The 16,191-nt window shown below is 41.7% G+C and overlaps 2 protein-coding genes across 3 annotated transcripts in view; one reads left to right on the top strand and one right to left on the bottom strand.

The window, feature by feature from the left end:
- Positions 1-2,039, top strand: part of dnah5 (dynein, axonemal, heavy chain 5) — a 159,252-nt gene extending 157,213 nt beyond the window's left edge. For both annotated transcript variants that reach the window (XM_088326195.1, XM_088326196.1), the window contains exon 88: positions 904-2,039. In XM_088326195.1, coding sequence (XP_088182321.1) covers positions 904-1,055 — 152 coding nt within the window. In that variant the 3' untranslated portion in view covers positions 1,056-2,039. The remainder of the gene's footprint in view (positions 1-903) is intronic.
- Positions 2,040-2,884: 845 nt separating this feature from the next.
- adcy2a (adenylate cyclase 2a) overlaps positions 2,885-16,191 on the bottom strand; it is a 91,308-nt gene continuing 78,001 nt past the window's right edge. The window contains exons 22-25 of the mRNA XM_088326193.1: positions 14,947-15,057; positions 14,754-14,868; positions 11,574-11,698; positions 2,885-3,879 (exon numbers count right to left, since the gene is read on the bottom strand). Coding sequence (XP_088182319.1) covers positions 3,727-3,879; positions 11,574-11,698; positions 14,754-14,868; positions 14,947-15,057 — 504 coding nt within the window. The 3' untranslated portion in view covers positions 2,885-3,726. The remainder of the gene's footprint in view (positions 3,880-11,573; positions 11,699-14,753; positions 14,869-14,946; positions 15,058-16,191) is intronic.

Below are 16,191 nucleotides of genomic sequence, written 5' to 3'. Positions count from 1 at the left end.
GTGCGCCCTCTAACCCGGTGCGCCTTATAGTGCGGAAAATACGGTAATCCTGTTTTTATTTTGTTTTTTTTAAAAAGGCTTGTAAAAATACCATGAAGATAAAAAATGGACAAAAAATAAATTACAAAACATGATGTGACAGTTGGCTGGCAACCAGTTCAGGGTGTCCCCTGCCCACTGCCCGATGATTGCTGGGATGGGCTCCAGCACCCCCGCGACCCTACTGAGGATAAGCGGTGCAGCTAATGAGATGAGATGAGATGAGATGACGTGACAGTGCCAAAAGTTTATTTAAAATAAGAAAAATAATTTATATTTATTTAGTTATTTTTCTTATTAAAATATGGACAAATTACTTACGTTATTAATTATTTATTATAGATGATTAAATAACAGTTTAATATAATTAAATGCAAATCTTTTTTTTTCAAATCTTATTTTTTTCTTTTTGAAATATTTTTCAAATTTACTAAAAAAAATTACAAACTTTATCTACCATTCAAAAGATTTATTTAATGGTGGGGTATGTAACTTAAAAAGTATTTTATTTGCTAACGCCATTTTCTAGCTAAAATCATCATTGGAGCTCCTTTTGTTGCTTTTCCAAGTATGAAAATTTGTAGATAAACTCTTTCGTCTTTTTGGGGGTTTGGGTTTGCATTTGGACTGTATTTGAAACAGCCATTTTCTTATTTTCACCACTTTCCTCCTAGAATAAAATAAAACCACGACCACATACGTGATATTCACTCTAGTGTTGATATCCCAGGGTCGTTTTCACACAAATTTCATATGATCATTTACTTCCAATGTAAAAAAAAAAACCAACCCCAAGATCCAGAGAATTCAGGATTCACGTTTCCCGGTCGCGTTCAACAACAGGTATTCGTTGACATGTTGCAGGAATCAAGGACAGCCGCCTTTACTCTTGTCCGATCTACAAAAAGCCGGTGAGAACAGACATGAACTACATAGCAGCGGTGGACCTCAAAACCTCGGTGGCTCCCGAACATTGGATCCTGCGTGGTGTGGCACTCCTCTGTGACGTCAAGTGATCACCCACTGGAAAAACTTAAAAGGACACTGTGTAATATTTGACCACTGGATGTTGCTGTATTGTGTAGTGCAACTGCAAACGAGTGCTACAAAGCACAAGGAAGAAAGCTGTCTTTTTTACCACTTAGAGGCACTAAATGATACAGGATGTCAAACCCAGTTAGGCTCTGGGGCCGGATCTTTTGTGTTACGGCAGGCCAGATCAGTAAAATAATATAAACTTAACATTTTTAGCTTTGTTTTTCAATATTGTGCTTTATCATTCAGTCTACTCCACATGATAAAATCACATATTTTGTAAACACATTTATTCACAAACAATGGGGAAAAATCATTTCATGTTTGGCATTGAATGAGTTTTTTTTAAAGGTTAAGTAAATGCAGTCTTACACCTGAACCAACTCACCACGCTACACACATTTACCATTGCCCTCTCATTCAGAGAGCATTTGGTTGGCATTAATTAAGAAAAAAACAATACTTTTGCTAGATATGACCTGGAGACTCGCTTCTTTTTTTGACGTACTCTGAAGTTTAATCATCCAAAGAGCCGGATACGTTGATAATGCCGTATGTTTGACATGGCTGCTATAAGGTCATGCTCATGAAAGGTAAAATTTTCGATATGTGTATTCCATCTCTTTGTCATTTTTTTGTTTCAAATAAACACAAACATTAAAGATTATTTCACTTCAATTTAATGACATTTTAAAGGGAAATCAAAGACAGATGACTAAAACGTGAAAACATTTTGTAGTTGAAATTGTTTTTTTTTTTTTTTACAAAACAACCACAACACATATTTTTACCTACCTTGTACACAGATTCAACCAGTAAACCGTGTTCTCTTCTAAGTAAAACTACCTGGTGTGTTTGTGGAAATGTTGACAAGTAATAAACGTGAAAAACACGACCAGACATGAATAATTTACGACATTCATTCTTTCATTGACATGTAATGCTCCGTGCTTCTAAATCAGTGATTCTCAACTGGGACCCAAAAGTGGAACACCGACCCATTTTCAGTGGGTCACGGGGAAAATAGGGTAGGTCAATTACACTCCTTAGCAGTAGGTAGCGACAAAGCTCTGCTCAATCTATTCTATCTATTCAATTAATTGGCTTGTTTGAGAGGAACAACATCTCATTTTATTATGATTGTGTATGTTTTATTTCCTTTTTCTGCCCAGTATAATGGGTCTTAAGAAAGTTAGTGATAAGAGGAAAGAAAAGTGGAAAACATTTATGACAGAATTAAATGATGGCGAAGTATAAAAATGGTGTGCGAGTGTTTGCCATTAAAAGTGATGCTAGAAGATAAAGTATATTGTTTAAAAGCTTTTTTACCAGTATATCAATCTTTATTAACTACATAATTAAACAATTATCATGTTTAAGGACGGGGCAGCACGGCGGCGCAGTGGTTAGCGCTTGTGCGGCACTGTTCATGTCATGGGAACCTGTCGTGGGTTCAAATCCAGCTCCAGACTTCCTGTGCGGAGTTTGTATGTTCTCCCCGTGCTTGCGTGGGTTTCCTCCGGGCACTCCGGTTCCCTCCCACATTCCAAAAACATGCATTTCAGGTGGATTGGCCGGTCTAAATTGTCCCTAGGTGTGAATGAGCGAGCGAGTGAGTTGTCTGTCCCCGTGTGCCCTGCGATTGGCTGGCAACCAGTTCAGGGTGTCCCCTGCCCACTGCCTGGAGATGGCTGGGATGGGCTCCAGCCCCCCCGCGACCCTAATGAGGATAAGCGGTACGGCTAATGAGATGAGATGTTTAAGGACACATTTTATCAATATTCTAAATTTATTTTAAAGCAGTTTTAGGGGGGTCGTTTATATGAGATGTAGGTTTTTATGGAAGAATATACAGTACTCAAAGTCATTTTAGTTTTTCTGGTCATTTCGCTTTTTTAAAAGTAGGTGAAAAAAATCTACTATATCTGCTTTAATCTACACACTCCTGTCATTGGATACATTTGAGAAGTACTTTTTTTGATTTGGGTTTCAGATTGACATTTGGTTGAAATGGCGAGTCAGAAAGTCAAACCAGTTGAGAACCAATGTTCTGATCAGATGCATTTGTTTGGCCCAAACTAGAGTCATGCATTAGTCCTCTGGGATATTTTCTGGCCTTGGTCTTTATAAGTGACGCATCAAGTACATCCCAGCTTGCGTCGTCCAATTAATAGTCAAGTCAATCAAAGCATTGTTGTTGGTCACGCCCAGCTCGAGTCATTTTCCATGCGGAACAAAAAAGGCTTTCTTGTTGTTCTCCGCATCGTCGAGCGCCGCACATCACTTCTAATCCCACTTGTCATGTGTGAAGCAAAAGGAATACAAAGTGCATTTTTGATTGATAAGCTAGTGCGGCAGAGGGACCTCTGAAGCCTGCCGGAATTAAGTTAGAGCAAAATTTGAGAGGTTTTTGGAGCGGAACTTGCTTGGCTGGCCACTTTGGCTTTCCTAATGCAACAATCAAATTAGGACTGATCTCACGGTTTTGTTCCCTACTGGCTGTACATGCTACACTTACAAAATTGACAAATATACAATATTCTACAACTGTGGCAAGGCAAAAAAGTGCTTTATTTTTCTTTTAATGCCACTTAAATGTCTCCAACCTGATGTTAGCGCTAGTTGTGCAGCCAACGAGCTTCCATTCAAGTCTCATGGCATCATGTTCCCTTGAGACAGTGAGCGGGTCATTTCTGTATGAACGAAGTAAGTTTTGAGCTCGCCTTTGCCTTTGACGTTGATCATGCCTCTGCAGGAGCACATGTAGCCTAGTGTCAGGAGGATGCGGCTTGTCTCCTCTGTTACCTGCGGGGAAGAGAGCATTTACTTGAATTTGGCTTTATCTCATCGCATACACAAAGTATTTGATCCCTTGCTGATTTTGTTGGTTTGCCCATTAATAAAGACGTGATTCTATGGTTTTAATCACAGTTGTATTCTAATACGGAGAGAAAAAATATAAATAGAAAAATCCCCAAAATAAATATACCATAATTAAACAAGACATTAGACATACCATACTTTGGGACAAAATTCAATATATCGCCAAACCCGCTTTCCAGACAAAAGCTAATTCTTCAGTGCATTTTATTTCACTGTGCACAGCCCGAAGGGACGACGTGGGACCCTCTTCCCATGGGCTCACCACCTGTAGGAGGGGCCAAAGGGGTCAGGTGCGCAAAGAGCTGGGTTAGGCCAAGGGAGGGGTCCTTGGCGCGACGATCCCCGGCTACAGAAACTGGCTTTTGGGACATGGAATATTACCTCTCTGGCAGGGAAGGAGCCCGAGTTGGTGCGTGAGGTTGAGAAATTCCGACTAGATATAGTCGGACTCACCTCCATGCACGGCTTGGGCACTGGTACCAGTCCTCTCGAGAGGGGTTGGACTCTCTTCCACTCTGTGAGAGGCGCATAGCCGGTGTGGGCATATTAATTGCTCCACGGCTCTGCGCCTGTACATTGGAGTTCACCCCAGTAGACGAGAGGGTAGCCTCCCTCCGCCTTCGGGTGGGGGGACGGGTCCTGACCAATGTTCCCTCTAATTTTCCACGGATCTGAGCGTTCACACAAAGTCGGTGAGCAGCGCTTGAAACAACAGTGAGCAACCATAATCCCAAGTGTGGCAAGATAATTAATTAACAAACATGTCCAAAACTTGACATCAAGTTACATTTTGCTGAGTTTCCGGCAATGCAAAATTATTTATCTCTTTTGAATGAATTGACTTATGTACTATTGCAAAGGTTGTACGGCCTACAAACGTCGTTTATTCTTACAATTCTTTCACAAGATATCCATTTCTTTTTATTTCCTGATATATTTTGTCGCATAATATTAACATTTTTGGGGGCTTATTTAGTCGGTTGCAAGATACAGAACTGTACTTAAACACATTTTTTAGTGGAAGTACAATGTTGGCAACAGGATTCACTTGATATAATTAGAAATTATTTGAATGCAACACAAACTTTTTCTTCTTTTTTCCGTGTTTTTTTTCTACCTTTTTTTAAATTCCTTTAAAAAAAATCAGGGCTGTTACTTTTTTCTTTTTGTTCTCTATTTACTTTTTTCTTACATTTCTTTCTTTTTTTTCTCTTCCTTTCATTTCTTTTTTTCTCAGCTTTTCACTACTTTTTCATTTTGGTATTTTTTTCTTTTTTGTTCTATTCCCCCCTTCCTTTAAGTCATTTTGTGCAAAATTTTACATAATATTTGGTCATGTTGGGATTAAAGAAGCAAAAACAACCCAAAGAGCCGTTTAGGACCCGAAAGAGCCGGTTCCTTTTAGTGAGCCGAGCCGAACAAGCCGGTTCCCCGACAAACTCTACTAACTTTACTCAACTTCGTTCTCCTTCGACTCGACTTCAAAATACCGCATTTATGACACAACATCAGGGAACCCGTGAATTTTTACCTTCATGCACTGTAACTTTGACTTGAGTCGCTTCTTAATTAGTAATTTTGAGCCCTCATTTTTGTGCGCTGGCTAGATTTTCTTGTGCGCTGAGAATGTGCGAGCAGTGCGCAATTGCGCATGCGCGCAGCTTAGAGAGAACACTGGTCCTGACTGTTGTTTGTGCTTATGCACCAAATAGCAGTTTAGAGTACCCACCCTTCTTGGAGTCCTTAGAGGATGTGCTTGAGAGCGCGCCCCCTGGGGACTCTCTGGTACTGCTGGGAGACTTCAACGCTCACATGGGCAATGACAGTGAGACCTGGGGGGGCGTGATTGGGAAGAACGGCCCCCCTGACCTGAACCTGATTGGTGTTTCGTTATTGGGCTTCTGTGCCTGGCATGGTTTGTCCATAACGAACACCATGTTCAGACATAAGGGTGTCCATATGTGCACTTGGCACCAGGACACCCTAGGCCGTAGTTTGATGATCGGCTTTGTCGTCGTTTCGTCTGACCTGCGGCCGCATGTTCTGGACACTCGGGTGAAGAGAGGGGCGGAGCTTTCAACTGATCACCACCTGGTGGTGAGTTGGTTTCGATGGTGGGGGAAGATGCCGGTCCGACCCGGCAGACCCAAGCGTGTTGTGAGGGTCTGTTGGGAATGGCTGGCAGAATCTCCTGTCAGAAGTTTCGATTCGCACCTCTGGCAGAACTTTGCCCATGTCCCGAGGGAGGCGGGGGACATTGAGTCCGAGTGGACCATGTTCCGAGCCTCCATTGTCGAAGTGGCTGATCGGAGCTGTCGCCGTAGGGTAGTCGGTGCCTGCCGCGGCGGCAACCCTCAGACCCGTCGGTGGTCACCGCCGGTGAAGGATGCCGTCAAGCAAAATAAACAGTCTCACGGGCCTTCCTGGCCTGTGGGACTCTGGAAGCAGCTGGTAGGTATTGGCTGGCCAAGCGGAATGCGGCTTCGGCGGTTGCCAAGGCAAAAACTCGGGCATGGGAGGAGTTTGGCGAGGCCATGGAAGCTTAGGGGAAGCGGTGTGCCATCGACACCGTGTATAGTGCCAATGGGGCGCTGCTGACCTCGACGTTGTGAATCGGTGGGCAGAGTACTTCGAAGACCTCCTCAATCCCACCGACACGTCTTCCTCTGGGGAAGCAGAGCCGTAGGACTCTGAGTTGGGCTTTCGCATCTCTGGGGTTGAAGTCACCGAGGTGGTCGAAAAGCTCCTCGGTGGCAGGGCCCCAGGGGTCGATGAGATCCGCCCGGAGTTCATTTAGGCTCTGGATGTTGTGGGCGTGTCATGGTTGACACGCTTCTGCAACATCGCATGGACATCGGGAACAATGCCTCTGGACTGGCAGACTGGGGTGGTGGTTCCCCTCTTTAAGAAGGGGGACCGGAGAGTGTGTTCCAACTACAGGGGAATCACACTTCTCAGCCTCCCTAGTAAGGTCTATTCAGAGGTACTGGAGAGGAGGGTCCGCCAGGAGGTCGAATCTCGGATTCAGGAGGAAAAGTGTGGTTTTCGTCCTGTCCGTGGAACACTGGACCAGCTCTACACAATCTGCAGGGTCTTTGAGGGTGCATGGGAGTTTGCCTGTCCGGTCTACATGTGTTTTGTGGACTTGGAGAAGGCATTCGACCGTGTTACTCGGGAGGCACTGTGGGGGGTGCTTCGGGAGTATGGGGTACCACACAGTCTTCCCGGGGTGTGCGGCCCCTGTATGCCCGGTGCCAGAGTCTGGTCCGCATTGCCGGCAGTAAGTCGGATTCGTTTCCAATGAGGGTTGGACTCCGCCAGGGCTGCCCTTTGTCACCGATTCTGTTCATAACATTTATGGACAGAATTTCTAGGCGCAGCCTTGGTGGGGACAGAGTCCGGTTTGGGGGCCTCAGCATTGCGTCACTGCTTTTTGCAGATGACGTGGTGCTTTTGGCTTCCTCAGGCCGTGATCTTCAGCTCTCGCTGGAGCGATTCGCAGCCGAGTGTGAAGCGGCCGGGATGAGGATCAGGACCTCCAAGTCCGAGACCATGGTACTCAGTCGGAAAAGGGTGGCATGCTCCCTCCGGGTTGGGGAAGAGATCTTGCCCCAAGTAAATGAGTTATCTTGGGGTCTTGTTCACGAATGAGGGTAGGATGGAACGTGAGATTGACAGACGGGTCGGTGCAGCGTCTGCCGTCATTCGGACCCCATTACCGGTCCGTCGTGGCGAAGAGGGAGCTGAGCCGAAAGGCAAAGCTCTCGATCTACCGGTCGATCTACGTTCCTACCCTCACCTATGGTCATGAACTTTGGGTCATGACCGAAAGAACACGATCCCGGATACAAGTGGCCGAAATGAGTTTTCTCCGCTGGGTGTCTGGGTTCTCCCTTAGAGATAAGGTGAGAAGCTCATCGAGGCCGGACAGAACAGATGGGATCGATACAGGACACACGGGTAGATACCGGATGAGACAGACGGGATCGATATCGGATACTGGAGCAAGATACTGGACAGGAGGAGACAGATGGGATCGATACCGGATACTGGAGACGGGAGCAAGATACCGGACAGGACGAGACAGGTGGGATCGATACCGGACACTGGAGCAAGTTACCGGACAGGACGAGACAGGTGGGATCGATTTTGGATGCTGGATACACGGGCAGGATACCGGACAGAGTCTTGCAAGTGCAGAGGTTTGTTGACGGAGTGACAAGGAGTGAATGAGAGCACAGAGTTTAAATAAAAGGGAAGCCAATCAGGCAACGAGCCGAAGCTGGCACCAAATGGGCGGGGCCAAGTGAGGGCAATGGCCAACCGTGACATATACGTGAGATATACGACTTAAAATTCATCTCCCTTCTGCAGTTACATAAGAGTGTTGAGGCTCATTCATTTTTATCCTAAATAATAGTTTCAAAACAAGGTCAAAGCAAAGATATTTTTTAAAAATCTCACAAAATCCTGCAAACAAGGATACAAATGCATTACCTTCAGTGCAGACTGCGCCGAGTATAGGAGAAAGAATGGAGGCGCCCTCGGTATAGCTTCTCCCATTCCTACCGCTCACCCTATCAAATTGATCTAGGTGCTTTATTAGAGCTTCAGGGTAAAACGGTTGTTTTAGGTAAAAGCTTGTTCTGTGGCTTTTCATCATAAAGTGTCTCAACAGAAAACGTAGATTGTTAAATGAGCTTTCACAAAAAGTATTATTTAGCGATTTACAGCCACAACAGAGTTAGTGTAACACCTTGACTATAAACTGTAGTTAAAATTGTGTCCGAAACCGAACCTTTCATACATCAGTATTGTCTCGGCTTTGTTTCTATGACAATCGGTTCTGCGGGAAGCAATATCATTTAAAAAATGCACAATTTGTCTTTCATCTCCGAGTCGTATATGGCTCACGAGCCGTAGGTTACCGCTCCCTGCTGTATATACACACACACAACGTCATTATTCCATGTAATTAATTTGATTTTTTTAATGAAAGAAATGATAGATTCAAATGTATATTGACAGTCATGGATAAGAATTACTCTTTAAAAGTGGAGTGCATCTTTTAAGGTGTCTTTAAAAAGTTGAAAATTAAATAATTTCTCTATTAAGTGTGTGTTACTTAGCGGATCACTGGAAGAAAGCAAAACTGAAAGGTAACGCCAGCCGCACTAGCATTAGCAGCTTCAACTGCAACTAATTATAGCCCCAAACGCTTCTTGGCATCATTAGTCATTTACGTTAGCTTATGTATGATATGGGATGGATTTGTTTTTATACATCAGTTAATGTGTTTGGACTTAGTATCATCTTTGTAGTTAGTATACCATCAACCTTACTTTTTGTTTTGAGAAGAGGTTATTCTGGGTTAGAATTTCTGAAATTATTATTTTTATTGAGATTCTAAATACTATTTTTCAAATATCCAAAGGTATTGTAATCATATCAAAATAACATCTGCTTCGACTCTTGAATTACATATTTCTTATTTCTAATTAATCTTTTGATATTCTTATTGCAACATCTATTAAAGGACAGCTCAGGCTTTCAAATAGGAGTGTGGGGAAATCTTGCGTCACTCAGGTGGAAAACCATCACATTTTATCAGTGCTCAGGCAGGAAGCATATACAGTGCATCCGGAAAGTATTCACAGCGCTTCACTTTTTCCACATTTTGTTATGTTACAGCGTCATTCCAAATTGTATTAATTTAATCTCTTATCTCAAAATTCTACACAAAATACTCCATTATGACAATGTGAAAAAGTTTTTTTTTTTTAACTTTTTTTGAATTTATTAAAAATAGAAAACCAAGAAATCACATTTACATAAGTATTCACAACCTTTGCCATGAAGCTCAAAATTGAGCTCAGGTGCATCTTTTTTCCACTGATCATCCTTGAGATCTTTCTACAGCTTAATTGGAGTCCACCTGCAGTACATTCAGTTGATTGGACATGATTTGGAAAGGCACACACCTGTCTATATAAGGTCCCACAGTTAAGTGTGCATGTCAGAGCACAAACACCAAGCATGAAGTAAAAAGAACTGTCTGTAGACCTGCAAGACAGGATTGTCTTGAGGCACAAACCTGGGGAAGGATACAGAAAATGTTCTGCTGCTTTGAAGGTCCCAATGAGCACAGTGGCCTCCATTATTCGTAAATGGAAGACATTTGGAACCACCAGGACTCTTCCTAGAGCTGGCCGGCCTTCTAAACTGAGCGATCGGGGAAGAAGGGCCTTAGTAGGGGAGGTGACCAAGACCCCGATGGTCACTCTGTCAGAGCTCCAGCGTTCCTCTGTGGAGAGAGGAGAGCCTTCCAGAAGGACAACCATCTCTGCAGCAATCCACCAATCAGGCCTGTATGGTAGAGTGGCCAAACGAAAGCCACTCCTTAGTAAAAGGAACATGGAAGCCCGTCTGGAATTTGCCAAAGAGCACCTGAATGACTCTCAGACCATGAGAAACAAAATTATCTGGTCTGATGAGACGAAAATTGAACTCCTTGGTGTGAATGCCAGGCGCCATGTTTGGAGGAAACCAGGCACCGCTCATCACCAGGCCAATACCATCCCTACAGTGAAGCATGGTGGTGGCAGCATCATGCTGTGGGGATGTTTTTCAGCAGCAGGAACTGGCAGACTAGTCAGGATAGAAGGAAAAATTAATGCAGCAATATATAGAGATATCCTGGATGAAAACCTCCAGAGCGCTCTTGACCTCAGGCTGGGGCGAAGGTTCATTTTTCAGCAGGACAATGACCCAAAGCACACAGCCAAGATCTCAAAAGATTGGCTTCAGAACCACTCCGTGAATGTCCTGGAGTGGCCCAGCCAGAGTCCAGACTTGAATCCGATCGAACATCTCTGGAGAGATCTGAAAATGGCTGTGCACAAACGTCTCCCATCCAACCTGATTGAGCTTGAGACTTATTGCAAAGAAGAATGGGCAAAACTGCCTAAAGATAGGTGTGCTAAACTTGTGGGATCATATTCAAAAAGACTTGAGGCTGTATTTGCTGCCAAAGGTGGATCAACAAAGTATTAAGCAAAGGCTGTGAATACTTATGTAAATGTGATTTCTTAGTTTTCTATTTTTAATAAATTAAAAAAAAAAAAACTTTTTCACATTGTCATAATGGAGTATTTTGTGTAGAATTTTGAGATAAGAGATTTAATTAATACAATTTGGAATGAGGCTGTAACATAACAAAATGTGGAAAAAGTGAAGCGCTGTGAATACTTTCCGGATGCACTATAAGAGCGGAGGACGTCCCGTGGATTTTGATGTTCTTTTGAAATGAATAGATTGTCAAGCCCCCAAAAATTCTTTATCTTTGTTGATTTGGTTCCGTCATTTAAAATGTCAACAGTGACACATAAAAAGGTAGCGCTCGGGAGGAATCAAAGAACCGTGCCAATACAGTAACCGTAGAAAAGCACTCAATCTGATATGCCCTTGAGAGAAGTACAGATAAAAGGGTTGGTTTTTTTTTTACAATGTGTATTACGTATTTAGTTTTTTCTTTCACAGCCTTTTCTGAGATTTTATCGCTGTCTCAGTTAAATGCCATCCATATGTAATGTTCTTGGTACAGTTTTGTTGCTTACCTGTATTTTACCCAGAATCCCTGTACTGTCCATTCGGCTGGCTACATTCACTGTGTTCCCCCAGATATCATACTGTGGTTTCTGTGCACCAATAACTCCTGCAATTACCGGACCATGGTTGATACCTGCACCAAAACACAATGAAGTTGTATTGAAATTGCACCAGACATAAAAGAAAGATGACCAGGCACCCACGTTTTTATTTTTAGAACATTTTGGAGTAAATCCTGCATTTGGTTCTAGCTAACAGCCAAACAAAATCAACTTGACGTGACTAAGACATGGGAAAAAAAGTCAACTTCGTTCTTGCTTCCACAAGGATTTATAAACCGGGTTAATCCACCAGGATTTCATTTTTGTCTCCAATGATGCGCAGGATTAGAGCCATTTTGAGCATTTTTATGCTTGGAGTTCTCAGACAAAACTACCAGACAAGAGATCAGACCCGCTCGCTCAATGCTGCTTCCTCCTGGTAACATTTTAATACCTTCACCTAAAAGTCAAAGGACCTTAAAAAAGCGTCAATAGTGATGTGCAGTCTGTGGAGGCAGAAGACACAGTCAACATGGAAATTGGACAATAAGATATATAATAATATATAAGCCCAAGAAGCCTTTGATGATTTCATCAAAGGGTGGAATATTGTGGGAAAAAAAAGTTGACTTTGTATGAACTTTTAAGGAACGTGAGTCTTGTGGAAGTGGCCAGAGGAAGCTTGTGTAACAGAAAGTTGGAATAATCAGTCTTGGCCAAACTGTTTTGCCATGTTGATGAATTCATTTCATAATCGTTACACATTGAAAAAGTATATTAAGTTTGTAATTAAGAACGAGGCTCCTGATCGAACTAACTGCAAGCTGTATTAAACTCCTGTCTTCTGTGTGACTCTTGAAAAGAACATAGTTTAATTCATCCACCGTTAAAAGTTATTTTTCTTTTCAATCAACATCAAAATATTTGGATATTTCCACATTATATTATAAATAATATTGATTCAATTTGTATGTAAAGTTTTACAGTCCTTAGCGTTGCAGAGTGAGGCATGCAATTATTTTGCCTCATGGCAGAGGGCGATAATGAGGCCAAGAGTTCTTATTTGGTGCGCAAGTCAGCCCCAAACAATAGAATGTTTGATCATGTTCGCAAGCTAACATCAAGTCAAGCCATTCAGTCATTTTTCTCTAGTTGCATGAACTTATTTTCACACTAGAGGATTACCTATCTGTTGATGGTTTTATTCAACAGGGACAGCACATAGACTTCATTCACAAGTTGAAGTAAGACAATTAAACATTTTTCTATGCAACAGTTTTTATACAGCTTTTTTGCTCTGCCAGTCAAATAAACACTATTGAGAGGTCCAAAACAGGATTAAGCAAGCATTAGCTTCCTTTGGAAGGCTTTGATGTCTGGTCTTTCCAAACAAGGCTCTGCATCTGTGCACAAAGCTCTCTGTGTATGAAGCTGTCTGCATTTATACCTTCTCTACAGCTGGGAATCCTGGGTGACTAACAGTCCCCACATCAGCGCCCTAGAGCAGTTCCACATAAGCTGGCTTCAACATATCTTGGGGGTAACCTGGCAAGACTGTGTGCCTCATTCTGAAATACCCCCTAAGACCAACTGTAGGAGTTTCAAGGCAACCATTATACAGCACCAGCTACGATGGCTGGGCCATGTAGTAAGGATGCCAGCTAACCGGCTGCCTCACAGAATTCTACACGGGTAACTACATCATGGTCGGCGCCCTGCTGAGGGGCAGAAGAAGCGCTACAAAGCCAGCTGAAAACAGCGTTGGGGAAGTGTAGGATTAGACCTGAGGCCCTCGAGAATACTTCTGCCGACCGCAGTTTAAATTTAGTTTGTCACATCACGATTTCCTGTCAGTAGGTCTGAAGTGAGCTTTCCAAAAATTGGATATGCAGCCTACAGACATCGCTGGGGTTTTTACTCTTATTGCACTAATTAGCTAGAGTTTGGCTGGCTTTGTTGTGTTTATACATGGCATTTCTTGTGCATCTGGTTATTTGTTTGGCATGTCAGTGCAATATTCTAGCTTGACATTCAAACAGGATTTTGCTTGTTTTAAGAGATTTCAGGCAGACAGGGAGATTGCTTCACTAAAACTTTGAACATATGAATTTCTGAATATATATATATATATATATATATGTATTTATGTGAGTACAGATAACAAAGTCAGAAGAACTTACACTTTGCTCCATTAAAATGAGAAAAAGAAAACAGAAAAGTTACTGTAAAAAATGTTGTGTGTACGTTGATTTAAAGTTACAGTAACATTAATGTTAAGTGTACAGTAAGTGCTTACGTATCATCAAGCTCTCAAACGCCGTCACTTTTACCGCTCCCCTCCCCTTACTCTTTGCGAAACACACCTACTCCTCCACGGGAAGTTCTCATAATAAACTCGCATTGTATTTGGTTCATTATATCTTACTTACCTTGTTACTGTATTTCTATGTTTAATTACAATTTATATGTGTTTTCTGGCAATTTAGGATTAACTTGGATGCATTTGGGAGGCTGGATTGAATAGTTTCCAATAATTTCATTTCGGTAAATATTGCTCGTTACTCAAGCAATTTTATGTACAAGCACAATCCCCGAACACACTAAGCTCGTATGTAGGGATATCGATGTATAAGTATATTTAGTTGAGCCGCCACAGCAGGGGTGGGCAAACTGCTGTCCATTGGCAACATGCGGCCCGTCAAGTTGATAAAGTACCTATGATTTTTTCACAAGAAAAGTTGTGGTTTTTAGTAGTGTGCCTACTACAAATTGTTACTACAGAAATACCACAAATATACTCCACGACTAAATATAACATTTTGTGCTTAAAAAGGTTCCAAAATAAGTAGTATATTATTGTGCTTTAATTCTAAAAAGAAAAATGATATACTATAGAAAGGCTACAAAATACTTCAACAATAATACCAAATTACTACCACATAAATACTACAAAAATACTACTGCAGTAATACGTATTTAACCATTAATGCAAATACATAAAATGCAATAGTTCTCCAGGCCTGGGGAACTGTCCAGATGTTTGGACTCGATTCCAAAGGTTTGCCCACCCATGCACTTCAGTCTGTTCATTCTAAAAATGTTATGAATCCCACTCAAATAAAAAAATATATATTTTCTTGAACCTACCAACTCTGAGTTTGAAGTCATTGAAAGAATGTCTGTTGATAAGCTCAAGCTTCCCCACTAAAGCAAAGGCAAACTCCACCATGGTCCCAATGTGCATGTACTGTCTGTCATGTTCCTGTGAGTATAGAACAAAACATGACACAAAAGCAAATACATTGTACGGTTACAATATTTGCATGTACTGCATGTAAACCTGCGACGGGCACTCTGGTCCAGGTGAGGCATTGAGCCCTGTAGCAGCCATGTATGTGCTACCAATAGTTTTGATCTTTTCCACACCACTGAATTTGGGCTTTGACAGGAGCTGGACAGATAAATGGAGAAAACAGAAATATTGTGGGTAGAAAATGAACCCCTGCTTTAAAGGGGGGCCTTTAAAATCAGTGTTTCTCAAATCGGGGCTGTACGAGATTTAAATAAAAAGAAATGGAAAAACTCCATCTAAGTAAAAATAATTTGAAATGTGATTCAAGGGACAGTGTGTATTATTTAGCACCTCTGGATAATAAATAAAAAAACTTCCTAAATTAAAGATACCAAAATACCAAAATTGATTGAAATGATAAGCAAAAATACACAACCTATCATATAGTTGCACTTTTTTTTAAATACTCTAAGAAATTAGCATACATTTTATATTCAAGATTCAAAGTGTTGTCATATGCACAGTGAGGAACCACGATTTCCTGCAAAATGAAATTCCTACTTAGCTGTCCACACAGTTGCCAGGGCAATAAAACTAAGAAACTATATAAGTGTATACATAAATTGATATTATGATTATTATAAAGGTAAAAATACAAGATTAACTCAAGATGAGTAGTATAACTTGAGCCTCACTAAATAAAAGGTCGATGGCCGGGACGAAGGAGCAAAAACGTAAATGGGTTCAGAAAAGAGGTCGGCACCGGGAATCAGACGGGAAACAGGGCAGGATTGAGTCAGGAGTCAAAAAGGGCTTGCCTAGCGTGGAGCTGAGGTTTGCAGACGAACTGACAATTGTTGACAAAAAGGCGGGGGTTTGAAAAGAGGTCAGCAGCCAATCAGCGTCTGTGGCTGTTGGCGCAAACGGAGCAGACTCAGGTGCCCCGCATCAGTAATCATGACACCTATCCTTAAAATTAAATGCATTTTCTCTCAATAGGTGAAGAATTTGGTTTACAATGTACAGTACTTAAAAATAAACATACAAAATAATAATATCTATATAGTGGTTTCTGATTTCCTATGTTTTAACTTGTAGTTAAATAGGGAATTTATGATTAAAATTAGGGAGCTTTTCTGATATTGCTAATCACAATTTACGAAAACAATACTTAAGAGGAAAATTATCTGCCAAGTCCAGCAACCTTTTTTTGCAGTGTGTATATAAAGATATAATATGTTTACAAATATTTGAAGAGATCCCATGATACAACAGCAGATCTAAAGTAAATAC

The sequence above is a fragment of the Urocampus carinirostris genome, chromosome 2, assembly GCF_059441175.1.
Source record: "Urocampus carinirostris isolate Australia breed hairy pipefish chromosome 2, RoL_Ucar_1.0, whole genome shotgun sequence".
Classification (NCBI taxonomy): domain Eukaryota; kingdom Metazoa; phylum Chordata; class Actinopteri; order Syngnathiformes; family Syngnathidae; genus Urocampus; species Urocampus carinirostris.
This window is presented reverse-complemented; position numbering and strand designations above follow the sequence as displayed.